The sequence below is a fragment of the Myotis yumanensis genome, unplaced genomic scaffold, assembly GCF_028538775.1.
Source record: "Myotis yumanensis isolate MYYU_CA2020_CCGP unplaced genomic scaffold, mMyoYum1.0.hap1 SCAF_4, whole genome shotgun sequence".
Taxonomy (NCBI): domain Eukaryota; kingdom Metazoa; phylum Chordata; class Mammalia; order Chiroptera; family Vespertilionidae; genus Myotis; species Myotis yumanensis.
In genome coordinates this window covers 106409404-106431832 of record NW_027223755.1, presented here as the reverse complement: position 1 = coordinate 106431832, position 22429 = coordinate 106409404, and the positions used below count along the sequence as shown (strand labels likewise).

The window sequence follows — 22429 nt, the reverse complement described above, 5'->3', positions numbered from 1 at the left end:
CCCGCAGGCTGACGCTCTATCCACTGAGCAAAACCGGCGAGGGCTGATCTTTTCATTACAAAAACTTTTTAAACCCATATGCATTAATTAATTTGGGGAAAAAAGAAAATATAACAATTTCCCCATTCCAATTCGAACCTCAGCAAAAACATTCCTTCGCCCGCTGCTCCAGGCGGAGGCTGAGTGATCCGAGCGGAGCGCGCAAGGAGGGGGTGGCCCCGCGGCCCTGGGCCCGGCTGGCTTTCTACCCGGTGTCCCCGCGTCTGGCCCGGGTGTGAGCGGCTTCCCGCGGGGCTGGGGGCCGGGTCCCGCCGCCGGGAGGCGCGGGGAGAAGACCGTCGGGTTCACCACCCGGGACTTCACAAAAGCCCCGTCCCGGTCGGTTCCAGAGCCAGGCAACAGGGACACCGGGCGCGCGCGCCTCCCCAACGGCCGCCAGCCCGGCCCGCGGCGCCGCTTCCTGCGCTCGGGCCAATCAGCGGCACCGCCTCCTGCGCTCGGGCCAACCCGCGGCACCGCCTCCTGCGCTCGGGCCAATCCGAGACGCCGCCTCCCCCTCGGGCCAATCAGCGGCACCGCCTCCTGCGCTCGGGCCAACCCGCGGCACCGCCTCCTGCGCTCAGGCCAATCACCGGCCGCTGGGCCGCCGCAAAGGGAGGTGCTGCCCGCCTCGACCGTCCATCTTTCTCGAAGGCAAGAAGGCTCCCCCATGCCTCCCCTCCGTTCCGTCTCCCCCCTAAAGGCGGCCATTTTATTTGAGGGCAAGTGGGCGAGGAGACGGGGAAGGCAGGCGGGCGCCATGTTTGATGTGATCAGGGGACGGCGCCCTCAAGAGCGGCCGCGACAGCTGAAGCCGGGATGTGGCCCTGTTTCCGAAGGCCCCTTCCGGGCCCCTCGGCCCGGGAGTCTATGGCCACGCTGCCCGGAAGTGAATAAACACCGAGGGGTTGGTGGGTCCCGGTCAGAACCCCCGAGTCCCCAGCGGCCCCAGCAGTCAGTCCCTGCGACTTCGCTTCCCTCGGCGGCGGCCGGACGCCCCGGCTGGAGGGGCCGCGGCCTGGGGAGCGGGCCTGCGGACGGCGAGGCGGAGCCGGGGGCGGGGAGGCGGGGGCCCCGGAGGCCCGGCGGCCGCAGCTCGGGGCTGGCGGACCCCATGGCGCCGCCTCCAGCCCCGCTCCCGGCGCTGACGGCTGGGGGGACCCGGCCTGGGTGCAAGAAGCCGGGGTCCGTGAGCTTCGCGGACGTGGCCGTGTACTTCTCCCCGGAGGAGTGGGGCTGCCTGCGGCCCGCGCAGAGGGCCCTGTACCGGGACGTGATGCGGGAGACCTACGGCCACCTGGGCGCGCTCGGTGAGGCCCGGGTCGGCGCCCCTCTCCTTCACCTTCACTGGGGCTCACGGAGGAGATGCTAGAGGGGCTCGGAGGCGTGTGAGCCCTGACGGCGCACAGTCCCACCAGCAGCACCAGCCACCCCTGCGCCCCGGGGCCCGTGGGAGCGCTGCCACCCGCGCCCGCCTCCTGCAGGCGGGGAGCATGGAGACTCCTCCACGTGGACCTTAGGTTCTGGGGACGCGCCCTCGCCCCGGCGCGGGGTGCCGGCTCCCAGGGCAGCCTCTCAGGCCGGCGCTGTGCTCCGTTCTCCCCCAGGATGCCCCGGCCCCAAACCAGACCTCATCTCTTGGATGGAGCAGGGGAGCGAGGCGTGGAGCCCGGCCGCCCAGGATCCTGAGCTGGGGGGACGCGTGGGAGGAGCCCTGCGAGGTGAGGGACCCCGGGTCTTCCCGCACCCGGCACCCGGGCTTCCTGTCCAGCGAGGTGGTTATTTTCAGATCCCCACTCCCCGCCTCCCGGGAGGAAGGAAGGAGCCGCGGTGTTGGTAATGGAGGAAGGAGGCGGACCTGGCACACAGTTTTCAGAACTTGAGCGTCATCATGTTGAGACCCGAGTAGGGAAATCGGGAGCCCAAGTCCAACACTCGGGTTTCCAGGTCCTTGTGGTGGAAAACACCACCCACTGTCCCTTTTTTAGGAACAACTAAAATCCCCTAAGAATGGACGTGACTTCAGATCCGCCTTTCACGTTCCTCAAGCAAAGCGAGGTAGAACAGGAGGCCATGCCCAGCAAGGCAACCTGGCTCTCCCCCCTCCTCCTCCCCACCCCCTGCGGTGAGCGCGGGCAGACAGGTCCCTCCTCTGTGCAGCTCTCACCCACAGAACGCGGGGGAAGCGATAATGGCTACTGCGCCGTGAGCATTGACCAAGTGCTTAACAGGCTCCCACTGATTCAATGGGTCCAACAGCCTCGTAAAGGGAGTCACCACGATTCGCATCTGACACGCGAGGATCCGAGGCTTCAGAGGTTGAACTGGTTCACTGTCCTTCGAGGCCTGTGTGTCGGTCCCTGTGCAGTATTTCTCTGGCACGTCTTTCCGTAAAAGCACCTGTGGCCTGAGACATTCTAAGCAAATGTGGTTTAAAATGCGTCTTGATTCTTGTTTCCCAGGAGGTGCCCCAAACAAGAAGGAAGAAGAACCCAAAGCGGAGCCAGGAGCCAGGAGCCCCAGAAAGACTCCCGGGAAGGATCGGCCCGGGGAGCCGGTTCAACACCACCCGGACTGGGCCCTCAGCAAGCCGCCCCCGCCCGCGCCCACGAAAGCCTGGGACCCGGGCTCAGGTGCGCCGCCGCCAGCCCCCGGGCCCAGCCGGGGCTCGCAGGCCCGCCAGCGGCGCCACGTGTGTGCGGACTGCGGTCGCCGCTTCACCTACCCGTCGCTGCTGGTCAGCCACCAGCGCATGCACTCGGACGAGCGGCCCTTCCCCTGCCCCGAGTGTGGCATGTGCTTCAAGAGGAAGTTCGCGGTCAACGCGCACCAGTGGATCCACCGCTCCTGCTCGGGGGGCCGGCGAGGCCGGAGGCCTGGCATCCGTGCTGTGCCCCAGGCCCCGGTTCGGGATGACCGGGACCCGCCGGTGCTGTTCCGGCACTACCCGAACATCTTTCAGGAGTGCGGGTGAGTGGCTCCCACGCGTGGGGCTGAGCCTGACCTCGGCGATAGGGACTGACTGGGCCCTGAGGGAGATTCCTAAATCAGGGACTTGGGAACCCAAGTTCATCTCTTGGGCTTCCCTCAAGGATCCCTCAGGTTTTCAAACATGTAGAAAGGAAAGTGCCTGTAAAGATTCACCTAGATTCAACTTGACGCCCCTCTCCCCGGTTTTTCTAAAAAATGAGCGAGACGGGGACTTTTCTCAGTGTTGTTTCAGTACCAGGTGCAACCAAGATCTTTGCTGTCTCAAAAACCACCCCTTGCTGCTTATCTGCATGAGAGGTAAACGCTGAGGACTGGGGCCTGGGGAGGGGCCCAGGTGGAGGTGGTCAGCCTGGCCAGCTGACTCCCGCAGGGAGCCCAGCACAGAGCCAGTCTCTGCACAGGCACCGCTGGCAAGTTGGCCCCCCCCAGCCTCACTCCCTCGTCTGTAAAATGAGGATTACTAATGTCTACCTCAAGGGAAAGGGTTACTGTGAAGACTGAAATTTAAACAATATAGTATGTATGACATAGTAAATGTGCAATAAATGTGTTGAAAGAGTGAATTATCGACATTTTACACTTCAGAAAGGCTAAGGAGGCAGGGCATGGATATCAATAGCCATGTTTTGCAGATGAGTGGACTGAGGCTCAGAGATTAAGTGATTTTTTTTTTTTGCCCCAACATTCCACTGCTTTAAAACAGCAAAGCTGGAAACTGACACAGAGCCCCAATATTTCTACCACTTTCTCTGAGCAGTCAGTAGAACACAGGTCCCGCCCAGGTGAGAGTGAAGTGAGAGCTGGGATCTGGGCAGGAAGCCAGTGGGACAGCAAACAACAGCAACTACAGGAAAGGTTTTTTGGTCGTGGCCAGCTAGCTCAGTTGGTTAGAGCATCATCCGAATATGCCAAGGTTGTGGGTTCTATCCCCGCCCAGGCCACATACCAGAATCAGCCAGTAATACATGGATAGGTGGAACAATGGGTCGCTGTTTCTCTCTATGTATCTCTTGTTCTTTCTCTCTCAATCAATAAATTAATTTTTTTAAAAAAGGTATTTTGGTCCTTACTTCCCAGCCAGAGAGTGGCCTCCCCTTGGAGGGGTGGCTCCTCAGGATGCAGGGCCCAACCCTGCTTGTCTGGGAGAATCTCAGCAGGAAAATGGAAAGCCCTGCCAAAGCCAGTGACTTCACTCAGAAAGGTACAGCCCACATTCAGTGACCTTCTGCTGGAGAGACAGCGAGGTGATCAGGGAATCCGGGGCTGAGGAAGGCTGGCTCCATGCTGTCACTCACAAACAACACCTGAGGCCTCTGGGTTTTGTGCTGGGCTCCAGGGACAGGCTGACTCAGAAAAGAGTGGCCTGATCTCGGCTGTGATGAAGGATGTGCCAGAGGCACCACCCAACCCATCCTGTTGGCGAGACCCCAGGAACTGCATCTTGGAGGAGAGGGTTGTGCTTCCCATAGCGTTAGGTGGTGATTGCGCTGTGGGGAGATTTTCAGGCAAAGGGAGCCTTGTTTCATGAAAAGGCTTAGAAATGGACACAGTGTGGAATAAAGGGAAGAGCCTGGTCTCTGGAGCCGGACTGTCTGGGCTCAGATCCTGACTCACTTGCTTTTTAGCTGTGCAGTCTCAGGCAAGTTACCTCTCAACCTTGTCACCTCTCTGTGCCTTAGTTTCTTCTATAAAACCTAACTAATAAACTTGCTGTAGGATTAAGTAAGATAAGCACCGGTTTTTATTATTACCTAACCCAGGGGTCCTCAAACTTTTAAACAGGGGGCCAGTTCACTGTCCCTCAGACCGTTGGAGGGCCGGACTATAGTTTAAAAAAAAACTATGAACAAATTCCTATGCACACTGCACATACCTCATTTTGAAGTAAAAAAACAAAACGGGAACAAATACAATATTTGTATTTGCATGTGGCCCGCGGGCCGTAGTTTGAGGACCCCTGACCTAATCAATACAAAATAATTTGTGAAGAGGACCAAGAAGAGACTTGGGCAAGTCTTCTGAAACAAGGAAGGTTGCCTGAAGGAAGTGGTTTAAATCAGCCTTGAAGGATGAGAAAGATTCCAACCAGGATAGACATGTATAAGGAACAGTAGTATGACTGAAACATAAACAACTAGGTAATGGTTCTGTCTGGTGTGGCTCAGCTGGAGCATCATACTCATACACCAAAGGTGGCAGGTTTGATTCCCAGTCAGGGCACATACCCAGGTTGCAGGTTCCATCCCCAGTCAGGGTGAATCCAGGAGGCAACCAATAGATACCTCTCTCTCGTGCTTGCTTTCTCTCCCCCGCTTCCTCTCTCTAAAATCAAATTTTATAAAATTTTCACCCGAGGATTTTTTTTCTCATTGATTTTTTTAGAGAGAGTGGACGGGAGACAGGAGGTGTGGAGAGAGAATCACACATCGATTGGTTGCCTCCTGTTCATACACTGATCGGGACCAGGGATCAAGCCTGCAACCAAGGTCGTGCCCTTGATCAGGAATCGAACCCAAGACCCTAGGGACTGCGGGCCAATGCTCTAACCACTGAGCAACCGACCAGGGCTCTAAAACCAGTTAAAAAGAAAAGAACTAGATAATGAGTAATGGAAGATGCAGCAGTGAGGTGGAGGCCAAACTGGAAGAGCCAACAGATCCCAGCAGAGGAGTTTAAGGATTACCCTGAGGAGCCAGAGAAAGTTCTTAGCAGAAGCAGGTTGTTTGATAGGTACTCTCAGAAGATGCCTCTGGCCCTGTCGGGTGTGGCTGTTGGTTGGGCGTCATCCCGTGCACCAAAGATGTTGCTGGTTCAATTCCCGGTCGGGACACATGCCCAGATTATGGGCTCGACCCCTAGTAGGGGGTGTGCAGGAGGCAGCCGATTGATTTTCTGCTTGCACATTGATGTTTCTCTTTCTCTCTCCCTCTCCCTCTTCCTCTCCCTCTCTAAAAATCAATAAAAAAAATTTTTTTTTACAGATGTCTTTGTAAATAGTGTAAAGTGTGACCTGTAGGAGGAGACCGGTTACTAGAGACCTGTTGGACACCTGCTCCCAGGTAGAGCTGATCAGGAGCTGGGACCAAGCTAAAGAGCAAGATCTTTTCTTGCTTCCTGACCTTGGAATTGGGAAGAAAGATACTCATGAGAGGTTTCTGCCATAGTATCTGCATGGCTCAGTGACTGCCAATATGAGCTGTGAACAAGTAAGTCCCAGAGGTTTCAAGCACAGATAGCTGGAGCAAGAGAGCCCGACTGCTGGGCAAGGGGCAGTCAGAGTGGGAGGGTCGCCAAAACCGGTTTGGCTCAGTGGATAGAGCGTCGGCCTGCGGACTGAAGGGTCCCGGGTTCGATTCCGGTCAAGGGCATGTACCTGGGTTTCGGGCACATCCCCAGTAGGAGGTGTGCAGGAGGCAGCTAATCGATGTTTCTCTCTCATCGATATTTCTAACTCTCTATCTCTCTCCCTTCCTCTCTGTAAAAAATCAATAAAATATATTTAAAAAAAAAAAAAAAAAAAGGAGTGGGAGGGTGTGAAGGCGAGGGATGACCAGTACTGGGGAGGAGTGGGTCAAAGAGAAGGTAGAGCTGGAGAGGAGGTGCCACCAGGGAGGGGGGGAGCAGAACCAGGCACAGTGTGTCACGCACAGCTCTGCCACCAAGGTCAGCATGAAGCACAGGATGAGTGCTGTCTGCTCTTTCTCATTTATCTCTTTAACAGAAACCTAGTAAACATTTACCATGTACTAGGAACTGTTCTGTGTGTCAGGATATAGCAGGGAAAACTGACACAGGAATCCTCTTAGAACTTACCTCTGAGTGGCGGGGAAGGGGGGAGAGTAGTGATAAGCCAGTATATAAATAAGACTAGGTACTGTATTGCAAATAATAAGCACTACTAAGGAACTAAAACAGAAGATGTGCTAAAAGTGCCTGTTGCAGATGGATACCCAGGCCGGACTTGGTAAGGATGAGACATTAAAAAAAAATAAAAGATTTTTATTGGATTTTTGAGAGAGAGAGGGAGGGATAGAGAGAGAAACATCCATGTGAGAGCGATCACATCAATTGTCCACCTTCTGTATGGCCCCCATCTCCTGCATACCCCCTATTTGTGATCAGGGACTTGAACGGCAACCCTTCAGTGCAAAGGATGATGCCCAACCAACTGAGCCACATGGGGGAAGGGTACAGGTCACAGAGCTTTTGCTTGCCATGATGCAAAGTTTGGATTTAATTCTAAATATACTGGGAGGTCAGTGGGTTGTTTTTATTTGCGGTAAAATATGCACAACAATTTACCATTGAAAAAAACTTTAAATATGTTTTTATTGATTTTAGAGAGAGGGAAAGAGAGAGAAACATCGATGTGAGAGGGACATATCAATTGGTTGCCTCCCACAGTGTCCAATCAGGGCTGAGGAATCCGTCCTGCAACCTAGGTAAGTACCCTTGACCGGAAATAGAACCCGAAACCCTTTGGTGCACGGGCCAATGCTCTAACTACTTAGCAACACTGGCCAGGGCCTGAATGACATTTTTTTCCCCGTGACATGACCCCTAAACATAAGCCTCATACTTACTTTTCATGATATCATAGCCCATCATTTAAAATTTTCCTCTTTACATTTACACTGAGTGGCCAGATTATTATGACCACCTGACGTTTGTAGGCAAATTAGCTGTACACTGCATTGTATGGGATATGGAAGCCAAAGGCCTGTTCAAACACCTTTGCTGTCTGCAGTTACCAAGATAAAACGTCTCCAATTCGCACAGGGACACAAGGATTGGACAGTCGAGCATTAGAAAAAAGTCATGTGGTCCGATGAATCACGTTTCCAGTTGCATCATGCAGATGGCAGAGTGAGAATTTGGCAGCAACAGCATGAAAGCATGCACCCCACATGCATGAGTACAACCCTTCAAGCTGGTGGGGGCAGTGTTATGGTTTGGGGCATGTTTTCCTGGCATGATTTGGGCCCTTTAATTTGTGTGAAACAACGTCTGAATAGCACAACATACCTAAGTATCGTTGCTGATCAAGTTCATCCTATCATGTTGATGGCGTATCCAAATGGAGATGGCTTCTTCCAACAAGACAATGCGCCATGCCATGGTGCTTGTACTGTGCAGGAGTGGTTTCAAGAACATGAGGGAGACTTTACCTTGCTTAGGTGGCCCCCACAATCACCAGATCTCAATCCAATTGAGCATTTGTGGGACGAAGTTAAAAGAGCCATGAGGCAGCTGGTTCCACAACCATCAAATCTCACAGAACTGGACAGTGCTATTCATCAGGCATGGTGTCAGATTCCTCACATCACCTTTCAACATCTCGTGGAGTCAATGCCAAGAAGAATCGCCGCAGTATTGAAGGCAAAAGGTGGCCCAACGAAGTACTGATGGGGTGGTCATAATAATCTGGCCACTCAGTGTATATGATAATACAGAATTGTGTGTATGTGATCAGAAGCAGCTCTTCTGACCTCCTAGGTCCCTGCTTCTTGCACTGCCCCACATTACAACTGCATCCTGGGAACCTGGTCTAAAATCTCACCTCTCTTTGGTTGCTGAGATTATGCCTTCAGTCATTTGAGGCACTACAGCATGGGTTCTGGAGTTGGAGGCCTGGGGCAAGGTCATCCCTCCGTGCCTCAGCCTCCTGATCCAGAAAGTACCCATCTCTGTAGTGTGAGGGTCCAATGAGTTAACAAGCAAAAGCACTTACTGGTAGAGCAGAGGCTGGCATACAGGAAGTGATCATTCAAGGTAAGCGAAGATTACTAGTCTTCGTCACAGAAGCAGCTGCAGCTCTTGCATAGCCTGCCGTTATTCTGTTAGGAGAGCTTGGAATTGGGAAATCAGGGGGCACATTTAAATCATTAAAACAATGTGCCCTCATCCAGTAGCTCATCTAATTTTCTATGCAATCATAATTGAATAAAGAACCCAGTTCAGCCATTTGCCTCGCTGCTACAGAGTGAGCAAGATGGGTCACCAGCAGCTCTACTGAAGCCATCGAGGAAATTCGGCCAGGGTTCTCCTCCTTGCCGCGTCTGCTCAAACGGCCGCGGTCTGATCCGGAAGTACGGCCTCAACATGTGCCGCCAGTGTTTCCGTCAGTACTCGAAGGACATAGGCTTCATAAAGTTGGACTAAGAGAACTTCCATGAATGGGTCGTTCAAGACATCTACCTTATGGCAGAATGCTATCTCTTTGTACATAAAACAAAACAAAACCCCAGTTCACTTTCACAAGGCCAGCAGGGTCAGTAAATTTAAAATTTCATGTTGCTTTTCTGGAACAGGCCTGCGGAGGCAGGAGGAAGTGGTGGAAAAGGCTGGCATTTCGGAGTCTAAAGACCCCGAGTCACATGGGCTGCCTGACTTTGGGGAACAAACGGGCCTTAGTTTCCTCTTCTGCGAAATAACTGGACTCTAAGGCAGAGAGGCACTCGGCTCAGTGTCCTAGTTAAAGACACAGTAAATGTTGGAAATACCAGATATAGATAATAGAGTGACACATGCATGCATAGAGACAAACAGGCCATCTCTGGAGGGATATTTAGGAAACTGTTAAGAGGAATAGGGTGGGAAGAGAGAATATTATTCTATACCTTGTAAATGAAAAAAAAAATTGAGAAACGAATTGGCTTGCCAAAAAAATAGTTTTTATTAAGGCCATGGAGTGGGCCTTCTGGCGGGGATTAGGAAGTGGACATCTGGCCAGTGGCCCCCTGAATGCTGGCCCCGTGTCCCCCTCTGCTAGACCCCTCGCCGCCGCGGGCGCACGCGCACCCCAGCCTCCCCTTTCACCCGCCCACCCCCCAGGGCCCCCAAGGGAAGCCGAAGTGGCCGCGGCCATCTTAACTGTGGGCAAGGGCGCTTCCCAGGCCGCTCGCGGGACAGCAAGAGAAGAAACTCGAGGAGGTTAACAAACCAGGTCATCAACATCAGACCCACACTGGAGCTGCTAAACGCCTTCCTCTAAAAACAAAGACGCCAGAGAACCACCATCTTTTCTGAGGGCTCCTTCATTTCCTCGGTCCTGGGATCACCGAGTCCGCATAACCAGTTCTCGGCGTCCTAGAGCGGCCACGCCCGGAGCGAGTTCCGGTCTCCTAGGTCCCCGGAGGCCAAGTGCCCCTCCTGGGAAGGGGGCCGCGCATGCTCCGGGTGCGCGCTTCCGGCTTCCGCTTCCCTGGAGGTGCCCGCGAGGGTCCTGATGGGAGGAAGCGTGAGGTGGGAAGACCAGGCGCGGGAGCTTCGTGGCCGTGGCCGAGTATTTCCTCCCCAGGAGTGGGCTGTCCGCTGCCCGCGAAGAGGGCCCTGGCCCGCACGGGATGCGGCCGACCTAATGCCACCAGGCGCGCTCCCTGAGGGCCGGCCATCCCTGATCTCTGAAAGGGGAAGGGGGCAGGTGGGACCGGAAGGAACAGGTGCCCACTCGCCCCACGCCGGCCCCAGGCGGCTCCGTTTCCTGTGACTCCCGCTAGATTACCCTAAAATTCACAACTGCGTCTCCCCTGGCCGACCCCTCCAGTGGCTCTCAGGACTCCTGCAAACGGGTCAGAACCTGTGCCACAACACCAAGGCCCCGGGCACGCCGCCCTCCAGTTCAAACCAGATCTCGCTCTCCCTACAGGCAAGCGATCCCACTGGGCTGCAGGTAAACCGGACCGTTGGTTCTGAGACACGCCTCTAGCTCAGTGGGCCTGCGCTCTTGTGTTCTGCACTGTACACACCACACCTGCAAACCTAACATCCTTCCATGCCCTTTTAAATGCTGTCTCCAGGAATTCCTCTCAGAGCGCCTCTGCCCCATGCAGAAAACCTCCGAACGCCGCTCTGTGTCTGTACAGACCTGAGCAAAGTCTGCCCAAAGGCCCACACCTGTGCCAGCAGAGCTCATACCTTAGTGTAAAATTAGTGTCAGTTTAGAGCAGGAAGCTTATCGTGGTTCACCAATACCTCCAACACCTAGAACATCTCGATGCCTGAGGAATGCATAGGTAGTATTAAGAAATGTATTGTTTTTTGGTGTTGTTTTTTTTTTTTTTTTTAGTGGTTTAGTTTCTTCCCCAGGATTCCCAGACCCCAAAACAGCCCTCCTGGGTAGAGCAGGAGACCCAGCTGTGGGGTGCAGATGCTCAGGATCCACAGGAGGGAGGAAGCCTGGAAAGATGGAAAGGTGAGAAGTGGGAGCAATGTCCCAGTTCCAGCTGGAAGGGAAAATGTTTTATTGGGCGAGAAACCATCTACATGTCCCTTACTAACTTTTCTTGATCTGAATTTATGACACCCATTGGAGATTGAAATCTTTTTTTTTTTTTAATATATTTTATTGATTTTTTACAGAGAAGAAGGAAGAGGGACAGAGAGTTAGAAACATCGATGAGAGAGATCAATCAGCTGCCTCCTGCACGCCCCTCACTGGGGATGTGCCCGCAACCAAGGTACATGCCCTTGACCGGAATCGATCCCGGGACCCTTGAGTCCGCAGGCTGATGCTCTATCCACTGAGCCAAACCGGTCCGGCTGAAATCTTTTTTTGTGTTTTTTTTTGTTTGTTTTGTTAATCCTCACCTGAAGATATTTTCCATTGATTTTTTAGAGAGAGTGGAAGGGAGGGGAGAGAGAGACAGAGAGAAACATCAGTGTGAGAGGGACACATTGATTGGTTGCCTCCCAAACGTGCCCTGACAGTGCCAGGGATCAAGCCTGCAACCAAGGTACATGCCCTTGACCAGAATCAAACCCGAGACCCTTCAGTCCAAGGGCCGGCGCTCTATCCACTGAGCCAGACTGGCCAGGGCAAGACTGAAATCTTTTTTCCGCCCCCCCCATAATGTGAGGAGAGACTGAAATCTTAACCTTCTCTTTCTAAGTTGACTGAGACATCCAGTGGTCCCATGGTCAGGTCACACTGAATGAATCATCCGATCTCCAGCTCCGAGACAGTGTGTGAATTAAGTTTAGGCTGGAGGCAGTTCACCTTTCTGTCTCCAGGTCCCTGGGCCCTGTAGTTGACGGTATCTGCTCTGGTTGATCCTGAGGTAGGTGGGAATGTCCCTGACTCATGAGCCCTTCAGTTGAGCAACACAGTTTAGGGGGAGCTTCCGGGGGCTAGGCACCCATCTGAATGCTTCTGCCCTTGTGAGGCTTGGCTCTGGCACCTGAACATGAGTAGACCTTGGACAAGTAACAGGGCGAGTTCTGAATCTGCTGTTTCACAGCAGCCACTCAGGAAAACAACACATTTAGAAAGGGCCAGGAGAAGGAGTCCATCGGGAGTTGTCATGGGCCCCTGGGATCAGAAACACTGACGTGTTCTCTGAGCCCCCTCCTCTCATCTGTGCCCAGCCTCAACATCGGCACTAATGCAGCACTCTCATCCCTGCCCGAATGCAGTCATGCTTGGCCATCATCTTTAACCTGGTCCAGCGCGCTCTCTGGAGAGGGACCCTGTGGGAACCCTAATCAGAATACGGATGATCAAGGCCAATTTGCCACATGCGTGCATGCAGGCGAGGATGTAACTGTTTATGTTAATCTAGCATCTGTGTCACTCATTGGCACGAGGCCTCTTCTGTGTGAGCGTGTATATAAGGCCACTGACCAGCCAGGGGGGCTTGGCCGCTTTGTGTGGCTGCTTTTGTGGGGCTACTTTGAAGAACTACTTTGATGGCTCCTATAGTAGCAATGGCTACTTGGTCTACAATAAAGTCTCTCCCATAAGCCTGCGACTTCTCATGTCTCCGTCTAATACAGGGGTGGGCAAACTTTTGACTCGAGGGCCACAATGGGTTCTTAAACTGGACCGGAGGGCCGGAACAAAAGCATGGATGGAGTGTTTGTGTGAACTAATATAAATTCAAAGTAAACATCATTACATAAAAGGGTACGGTCTTTTTTTTTTTTTTTTAGTTTCATTCATTTCAAACGGGCTGGATCCGGCCCGTGGTCCATAGTTTGCCCACGGCTGGTCTAATACCTGGTGTCGGGGGAGCTGCGCTCCCACAGTTGGTGGAGTCGAGCAGGATCAAGGAGCCGTGTGCTCCCACAGAGCCTTTGCAGCTAGCGCGGCACCTGCCTTCGCCTCAGGCAGTACCTCTCATGCTAACTGCTGACTCACACAGGCAAGTGGCCCTACTCCTGTCCCCGCTCTAGGAGGTAGGTCTTCAGCTAGAGGCCCACCAGCCTGGTGCCATAGGCCCCAGGGGCCAAGCCAGGGTTTTAAGCCCTGCCCCAGCTTGTTCCCCAGGAAGGTCCAGACAGCCCCGAGTGTCTAGGACTACCCAGAGCTGTTCGAGGCCTGTGTGTCATGGACACCATGGCAAGGGGTGGGCACTGACAGGTGACAAAATGCTGTTCGTTTTAATGGAAATGTTCTGTTTTCTCTTGTGTCCTTCAGGGTTCCGAGAGGCTGACAGAGCTAGGGCTGAGGTTGAGTCCTGGGCAACTCTGAGCCCTAACCCTTCCCAGACTTTTTGTCTCCTCCTTTCCCCTTCCTGCCATAATCAAGTCTTGCCTTTCAAGCTTCCCTGGTGGTGGGGAGAAGCATCCGCCAGATACACCGCCAGGCGGAAGCCTCAGGAAGGCCTTTGGAAATGCTGGCAGGTGTTAGACTTTAGTTCAGCAACCTCAGTACGTGAGTTCTGGCTAAGAAAGAATTAAGAGCGAAGACTCAAACTACAAAAGAAAGTTTAGCATGGCCAGCGTGGCTCAGTGGTTGAGCGTTGACCTATGAACCACGAGGTCCCAATTCCATCTTTGGTCAGGGCACAGGCCCGGGATGCGGGCTCAATCCCCAGTGTGGAGTGTGCAGGAGACAGCCAACCAATGATTCTCTCTCATCATTGATGCTTTTATCTCTCCCTCTCCCTCTCCCTTCCTCTCTGAAATCAATAAAAAAAAATTTTTTTAAGGAGAAAGTTTATTTAGAAAGTCACAAAGGTAGAAGAAGTGAGCCATAGAAGAAATGGGCTCAGGAAATGAGCTACAGAGCCAAAAGAAGGGCCCTTGGAGCTTGGGAGGGAGGGAGAAAGAGAGAGAGAGAGAGAGAGAGAGAGAGAGAGAGAGAGACAGACACTGAGACTTGCCTTGAGAGATGGGAGAGGGAGGAAAGGCTTGAGCATGCACACTCTCGGTCCCTGTCTTCAGAGCTTTTATCCCTTTATCTCGTGGTCCCAGGGGAGGGTCCAATAGAATATTCATCAGCTTTCCAGGTGTGCCCCCTCAGGGTGGCAGTCTCCACTGATTGGTTGGCTCCAGGGGTCATTAGTCAAGGCAGCTGGTCCTGATGCCAGCCATGGCAGTCACTGATTTTGCTGCTTCGCTGGGCCTGGAGCACGGCTGAGGCCTAAAGCGATCCCCAGGGGTTAATGCTTAAGGGAGTGGTCCTGCAAGGGCTTGTAGTTTTGCCGGTTGCTGGTCACCTGGGGTTCTCCTGGTGACCACCTGCCTGTGGTTCCTACTCATGCCTCTGTTGCCTGCTACAGATGGAGGCCAGCAGAGAAAGTTCAGGACTCCAGCCAGAACCTGCTGAAGATGGGGAGTGCATTTCCACGAAGTGTGGGAAATACTGTGATTGACTTGTTGGCCAAAGGAAAAGTATCGTCTTCTTAGGGCAGGGTGTTTATGAAGGCGTGTGGAGCAGGGAGGAGGCAGGCAGTCACCGCCCAGGAGAAATGATGGGGGAGTCGGTGCATTTGCTGAGATAAAGCTCATCTCAGCGTCACCGTTCACAAAGAACATCAACAAGGAGGGGCAGGTTGGAGGGAGAAAGGGGTGGGTTCAGCCTGAGCCATGCCAAGTCTGGTGTGCAGAGGCAGGGTGGCAGGTTAGCTCGGGAGCCGGTCTGAGCTAGAGGCGTGCTGATGTTGGGGAGGCTGCTGCAGGCATGTGGGGAGGTGAGCTGCAGAAAGGGTCCTCTGACCTCTCAGATCTCACCTGCGCTCCCCCCACTGCCCCCGATCTCCTGACAGAAGTCCCAGAATTTCAGGCCCCAACAAGCTTCCAGCAGAGAACGGTCCCTTTACTCACTACTCCCCGCCCCCCCCCCCCCCCCCCCAACATTTAGGAAAAGGTTGATGGCGCCCTGACCGGTTTGGCTCAGTGGATAGAGCATCGGCCTGCGGAGTGAAGGGTCCCGGGTTCGATTCCGGTCAAGGGCATGTACCTTGGTTGTGGGCACATCCCCAGTAGGGGGTGTGCAGGAGGCAGCTGGTCGATGTTTCTCTCTCATCCATGTTTCTAACTCTCTATCCCTCTCCCTTCCTCTCTGTAAAAAATATTTTAAAAAAAGAAAAGGTTGCTGGCACCCAGGGATGGGCCACAGCCCAGTTATAGGCGGCCAGCCACGAAGAATAAGGCCCGAATTTCCAAAGGCGCAGTGGGCCGGCGGGTCCTCCAACCTGAGCGGGGGCGGGGAAGGGGGGCGGGGGGCAGGGGACGGGGGGGCTGGCCCAGCGAGGCGGGGCCGCTCCGCAGGGGAAGCCGGGGCGGCCATTTTGGTTGAGGGCTGGCGACCAGGCCCCCGGAGACCCCGGGATGGCGTCATCTGGGCCAAACTCCGGAGGAGCCGGGTGCGTGAGGCCGCGCGGCCGCCATTTCTTAGGAGGGCGCCGGGCCCCGGTCTCTGTAGCTTCATCCGCCGCGTGGTCCCCGCAGAGGCCGCCCCGGGAGCACGTGGGGCCGCGGGCCAGGGGCCGGCACTCCCCATGGCGCCGCCTCCGGCCCCGCTCCCCGCGCAGGAACCTGGGGCGGCCGCGCGCGCGGGGAGGAGCCCCCAGCCCGTGAGCTTCGCGGACGTGGCCGTGTACTTCTCCCCGGAGGAGTGGGGCTGCCTGCGGCCAGCGCAGAGGGCCCTGTACCGGGACGTGATGCGGGAGACCTACGGCCACCTGGGCGCGCTCGGTGAGGCCCTGCCGCTGGCCGGCCGCGGCCCCTCTCCCTGCGCAGCCGGGACCCTGCACGGGGAGGGGGGCACTGCAGGGAGGAGGGGGCCCTGCACCGGGAGGGGGGCCCTGCACCGGGAGGGGGCCCTGCAGGGAGGGGGGCCTTGAAGGGAGGGGGACTCTGCACGGGGAGGGGGCCCTGCACGGGGAGGGGGGGGCCCTGCACGGGGAGGGGGGCCTTGAAGGGAGGGGGACTCTGCACGGGGAGGGGGAGGCCCTGCACGGGGAGGGGGGCCCTGCATGGGGAGGGGGGCACTCCAGGGAGGGGGGCCTTGAAGGGAGGGGGGGCCCTGCACGGGGAGCGGGGGGCCCTGAAGGGAGGGGGGCCCTGCAGGGAGGGGGACTCTGCACGGGGAGGGGGGCCCTGCAGGGAGAGGGGGGCACTGCAGGGAGGGGGGGCCCTGCACGGGGAGCGGGGGGCCCTGCACGGGGAGGGGCCCAGGGCCCGCGCCGGGGCGGGTGGGCGGCAGCCTCCGGGCAGCGCGGTTGCGTTCCTCTCCGCAGGGCTCCGGGGCACCAAGCCGGCCCTCATCGCCTGGGTGGAGGAAGAGGCTGAACTGTGGGGGCCAGATGCCCGCGACCCGGAGTTGGGAGCGTGTCTGGCAGGAGAAGACACGGGTGAGGTGCTGGGGACGCCGACTCCTGGGCCTCCTCTGGGCCTGACCATCCTGCTGACCATCCTGCCGCCCGCCCGCCCCGGCCTGAGTCCCCCCTGGAGCTGGCCCCGCGGAGGCGGAGGAAGGGCTGTGTGACCGGCTCTGCTGGGAGCATCCCACCCCTCACATCTGGTTGGCCTAAAGCTCTGTTTTGCTCCACATCCTCCCTCCTGTTTGCCTTCATCTAGCTCCTCTGCCTGTGCTTTAGTTTACTTTTTTAAAAAAATATATTTCATTGATTCTTTACAGAGAGGAAGGGAGAGGGATAGAGAGTTAGAAACATCCATCAGCTGCCTCCTGCACACCCCCTACTGGGGACGTGCCTGCAACCAAGGTTCATGCCCTTGACCGGAATCGAACCTGGGACCCCTGAGTCCGCAGGCCGACGCTCTATCCACCAACCGGTCAGGGCAGTTTACTTTCTTTTTTGTTACATTTTGGAGCAGCGTCCTTCCTCTTGGCTCCTGCTGGTCTCCTCTAGTCACTCATCCTGCACCTTGTTGCACAGTATGCCAGCGCCTCTGAACTTGGTTCAGCCAAGCTCACGTCTCTGTGCGGTGCCTGCTGCCTGAGCATCTATCTCCTCATCCCCCACAATCCAGGCCACACATCTGCTGCCGGCCCCCAGCCATTCCCTGGCCCTGAGGTAGAATGTACTGTTGCCTCCTACTCTGTTCCTGATGCTTTGCTTTCTGTCCTCCGCAGCTGAGGAAAGGTGTCCTCAGTTTCCCCGCCGTCCTGAGCTGAGGCCCACAGGCAGCTGTGGGTCTAGAAGGTGGCTGTGTGCCTCTCTCATCACGTGGGGTGTGGGATTCAGGGACCAGGATAAGTAAGCCAGGGTCTGAGCTCTCCCCTTACCTCCCAGCAGGTTCCAGAACCAAGGAAGAGAAAGGACTGAGAGAAGGCACCGGGGCCCTGGAGCAGATCCTTCCTACGGACGCTCGGCCTCTTGGGCTGAAGGCTCTCACACCCCCTTCTGCTGGTCTTCCTTACAGTTTGGAGCAGCCATCCACAGTGCCTCACCGGGGCCGCCCCCCACTCTTTGCCCATCCCCCCGTCCCAAGGGCAGACCAGCGTCATGGTTGCTACCTCTGTGGGAAGAGTTTTGCCTGGCGTTCCACTCTGGTGGAGCACCTGTACACCCACACAGGTGAGAAGCCCTTCTCTTGCCCTGACTGTGGCAAAGGCTTCGGCCAGGCCTCCTCTCTGAGCAAGCACCGCGCCATCCACCGTGGGGAGCGGCCCCACCGCTGCCCGGACTGTGGCCGGGCCTTCACCCAGCGCTCTGCCCTCACCACCCACCTACGGGTCCACACGGGTGAGAAGCCCTACCGCTGTGCTGACTGCGGCCACTCCTTCAGCCAGAGCTCTGCCCTCTACCAGCACCAGCGGGTCCATAGCGGCGAGACCCCCTTCCCTTGCCCAGACTGTGGCCGTGCTTTTGCCCACGCCTCAGACCTTCGGCGCCACGTGCGCACCCATACAGGCGAGAAGCCCTACCCGTGTCCAGACTGTGGGCGCTGCTTCCGGCAGAGCTCCGAAATGGCAGCCCACCGGCGAACCCACAGCGGGGAGCGCCCTTACCCCTGTCCTCAGTGCGGCAGGTGCTTTGGCCAGAAGTCGGCCATGGCCAAGCACCAGTGGGTCCACAGACCTGGTGCCGGGGGACGAAAGGGCCAGGGTGCCAGTGGGTTGCCTGTGCCCCTGACCCCTGGCCAAGGGGACCTGGACCCACCTGTGGGCTTCCAGCACTACCCAGAAATATTCCAGGAGTGTGGGTGATGGCCTCAAAGTGCGAAGACAAAGGGTGAGGATCTAAACATTTCCTGAGGCCCAAGCTGGAATCAGTCCTGAACCTCTGGGGGCGCCAGGGAGGTCATAGAATTCCTTGTAAGAGCTGGGCATGGGGGACGAGCGCCATCATGTTTTAGGCCTCTCCAGCTTGACAGGGGACTCCTCAGTCTGCTGGCCTGGCCTACAAGCCCCCTTTGCTGAGTTAGGACTGAGGTAAGACCGCCGTTGACCTCCGCTGTGGGAAGAAAAGGCCGTTTCTCAGATGTGTTAAGAGGATTGAGGTGGAAGAGAACCTTGTTTTACCCGTTTGCCTTTTCACTGCCTAAGTTAAAACTGGTGGCCATGCACTGAATCTGGCCTGCAGCTCTTTTATTTTTTGGCCTAGTCAGAATTTTAAAATGTTACAAATTATTGGTTAAGATTTCACACAAAATCCGGGTTTCTGACTTCTCTTGAGAAATCCAAAGATTTGGCAACTCTGCCTGAACTCCCACAAAACCACAGCTGGCAGGAGTCGGGGCAGCTGTTCCCGTTGGATGGAGCCGGACCTGTGCTCCGGTTCGGCATGCTCGCCACCCTCATCAGCTCCCGACCAGCGTCGGCTGGCGCTCATGGCTTGCCCACGTCTCTTCCAGGCAGGCTCGCTCCACCTGGTGTTTTCCTCGCCTTTACATGACCTGTTGGGCTCCTGTGGTAATTGGAGTTTGCAAACCGGCGTCTATGGCAGCCGTCGCCAACCTTTTGGACCTCACAAACCACCAGTGGTCCACGGACCACCGGTTGGCGTCTGCTGGTCTATAGCATTCAAGTTTTCCTGAATCAGGGATTTAGGTAGAGAGCATATATGTGAAAGGGCACAGGAGAGAAGTAAAAGCAGGCTTTATTTTAGATCTTGCTTGCATTGTATCTTATGGTTTACAAAGTACTATCTTTTCCATGAACTTATTTCACCCTCATAACTGCCCGGTCAGGAGGAGGCAGGCAGGCCTGAATCTGCCTACACCAGTGGCATTTCTGCCACAGCACTGCTCTCAGCTGACCGGGAGTGCCCGCAGTCATCCTTGGGCCTCCCTGGGAGAGCCATATGGTTCAGGCCTTATCCACCCTAGACCCAACCAGGAGGGTCTCATCACGTTTTAGAACTGGAAGAGATTTGAGCATTTGCAGTTGGGGACACAGATTGGGGAAGGCGAAGCAACCTGACCCAGGTCACACACACAGATGGCAGGGTCTTGGTTTACTGTTGCCTTGGTCACACCGCTCGTGAATTTCTTAGTGTCTCAGCCAGGGTTCTGGGGTATCTGCCCACTCCCTCTGAGGGCACCCAGGCACTGACCAGGACAGGAGACAGCCCAGCCCTGTGTCAGTGAAGCCCAGGTATGAGAAGAGTGGAAAAATGGCCATGTAGCCGACCAAGGCGAGGGAGAAACCAGCCTGAGATGAGAGTTCAGGGCAACAGAAGCAAAGCTTGATCTTCACTATGTGCCCACCATCATGAGCTAGGCCAGGAACATTGGGAGAAGTAGCCAGAGGAATTGTACTCATCTATATTCCCAGGCTCTGCACACAATCTCTGCCCTCTCACCTTGTGACTCCATTAGCCCTATTAACAATTCCTTTGTGGTCAGAGCCCAGCCTTGTCCGGGCAATGGAAGCAGCCAGGCATGGGCAGACCCTGTCCTGCCTCTGGTCAGGACACTCTTCACTTGAGGAGGAATAGGGGTTATGTCCTCTGCTGGTCCGTGTGTACTTGTCTTCTTTACTCAGCCCCGTGGCTGCCTACCTCAGGGAGGAAGATTTGTCAATCTGGAGAAACTTCTAAAGAGAAGACCTGGGGAAAAGACACTGTTCAGGTGAAGTCATGAACTGACTTGATTCCAAGTCTGAGCCCACCTGAACTTTTCATGGAGGACTGGCTAGTGTGCCACCTGTCATAAGTGGGACATGGTGTGAGAAGGCACCTTAGTGGTAGGAGCTACCTTTGTACCAGCTTTTAATTCCCTAAAGAATGTAGTGTACATCTAACTCTCAGGCTGCCTGGGAAAACCCAGCCTGAAACACCATTCTCACTCAGCTCAGACTCAAAGCCCAATTTGGACCCTAGCCTCAGCCGATTAAAGATGCCATAATTACTACTTTCTCTGAGTGCTTTGAAGTTTGCAAGGCTTTCTTAGGGCCCAAACTCCAGACCCAGCTCTTCTGCTTCCTGCCTCAGGACCCAACTTACCACCATTAAAAGATAATCGTGTCATGAAATACTTAAGCCGCAACCTCATTCCATTCTTAGCTCCTCATTTCTTGGCACAGATACTTCCACCAAGCGTAGGGCTCTCTTTGTGCTACTGCAGGCCTCTGAGGCTCAGAACCTGAAACAACTGAAGCCAAAAGAGTTTCTAGGGCTTCACTGGAGAAGTGCTCATCTGTACCAGATATGAGCCCATCCATGTGGCCATTGTGAGAGGTGAGGCCATGACCACATGTCCCTCGCTTGTCTAAGACATCTAAAATAAGGGTATTGATTTGAGTTCCAAAGACCCCTAAGCTTTTGAGGAATGGTTACATGCATCTTTTTAGGAACAGGATGTGCAAAGCTGTGACCCAAAAAAGCTAAAACCTGCATTAGGCCAGTATTTTTCAAAGTAAGGCCTTCCTGCCAAAGAATCACATACTGTTTCTTTAAAACGTAGCTAGCACCCTAGTTGGTTAGGCTGAGTGGACAGAGCATCAACCGTGGATTGAAGGGTCCCAGGTTCAATCCTGGTCAAGGGCATGTACCCTAGTCTGGGCACGCGGGAGACATCCAATCGATGTGTCTCTCTCACATTGAGGTTTCTGTCTCCTTTCCACTCTAAAAAATCAGTGGAGAAATACCCTCAGGTGAGGATTAACAACAACAATAAAAAAATGTAGCTAGCTTCCTCAGGCTCTGTTCCTAGCTATTGAATCTGAATCTTCAGGGATGGAATTTTTTTTTTTTTTTTTTTTGAATGAGGTCCAGACCTACTTTAATTAGCATTAGTGTTAGTATTCCAAAGAGTTTAAAAGTCTTCATTTACATTTTTATTTAGCCTTAAAAATATTTGGTAAAGTACTTTATCCATATGGAAATTAAAATAGAAGTATCTAATTTAGGACTGATGGGAGCTTAGACCACCACACATCTACTAGAATAGATTTTTTATTTTTTTATTTTATTTTTTTTTAATATATTTTTTTATTGATTTTTTACAGAGAGGAAGGGAAAGAGATAGAGAGTTAGAAACATCGATGAGAGAGAAACATCGATCAGCTGCCTCCTGCACATCCCCTAGGGATGTGCCCGCAACCAAGGTACATGCCCTTGACCGGAATCGAACCTGGGACCTTTCAGTCCGCAGGCCGACGCTCTATCCCCTGAGCCAAACAGGTTTCGGCTAGAATAGATTTTTTAACCTAATAAAATTTACTATAATACAACTTGATTTATATTTTTTCTAAAACTCTTTATATTTTCAATTTGGCTTTTTAAAAAAATTTAAATTCTTTGTTGTTTAAAGTATTACTCCAGGGATGGAATTCTATGCCTGCTAAACTTTGAGAACCACTGCTCTGAACGAAATGTTATTTTCTAGATGCTCTTAGCTTTTGAAAGAGGAGGGGTTGGTCTCAGGGCCTGTGTCAAATCTTAGGTCAGGGGATGACCTAGCTGGACACAAGACCATTTCCTTTGTTCTTGCCAAAGGGGCTGTGCTGTGGCAGGTCTCTTCCTGTGTACTTCTTTTTAATTTATTGATTTTAAAGAGAGGGAAGGAGCACACCAGGGAATGATGTGGAGAAAGTGGCTGCTCACCTTGGGACACACACAGGCTCCTCACCAGCACACAGCGGTGGAGCAAGGCCAGTGGACTCCTGCCTTGGATTAGCACCCTAGTTGGGACAAGTTGGAACCGTCATCAGAGGCTTTCCTGTGCTTGGAGCCTCTCGCTGCTATGCGTGGCAGACGGGGCT

At 54.4% G+C, this 22429-nt stretch overlaps 1 protein-coding gene and 1 pseudogene across 1 annotated transcript; both read left to right on the top strand.

Annotated features, from left to right (window-relative positions):
- The first annotated feature begins 766 nt into the window (after positions 1–766).
- LOC139009542 (zinc finger protein 250-like) lies at positions 767–20712 on the top strand. Its single transcript, XM_070413807.1, has 6 exons — positions 767–1349; positions 1647–1760; positions 2502–3009; positions 15653–15951; positions 16497–16610; positions 17514–20712. Exons 1-6 carry the CDS (start codon positions 800–802, stop codon positions 18428–18430), a joined length of 2502 nt encoding a protein of 833 aa, XP_070269908.1. The 5' UTR covers positions 767–799; the 3' UTR covers positions 18431–20712.
- LOC139009331 (small ribosomal subunit protein uS14-like) lies at positions 9023–9774 on the top strand (annotated as a pseudogene).
- Positions 20713–22429: the final 1717 nt, after the last annotated feature.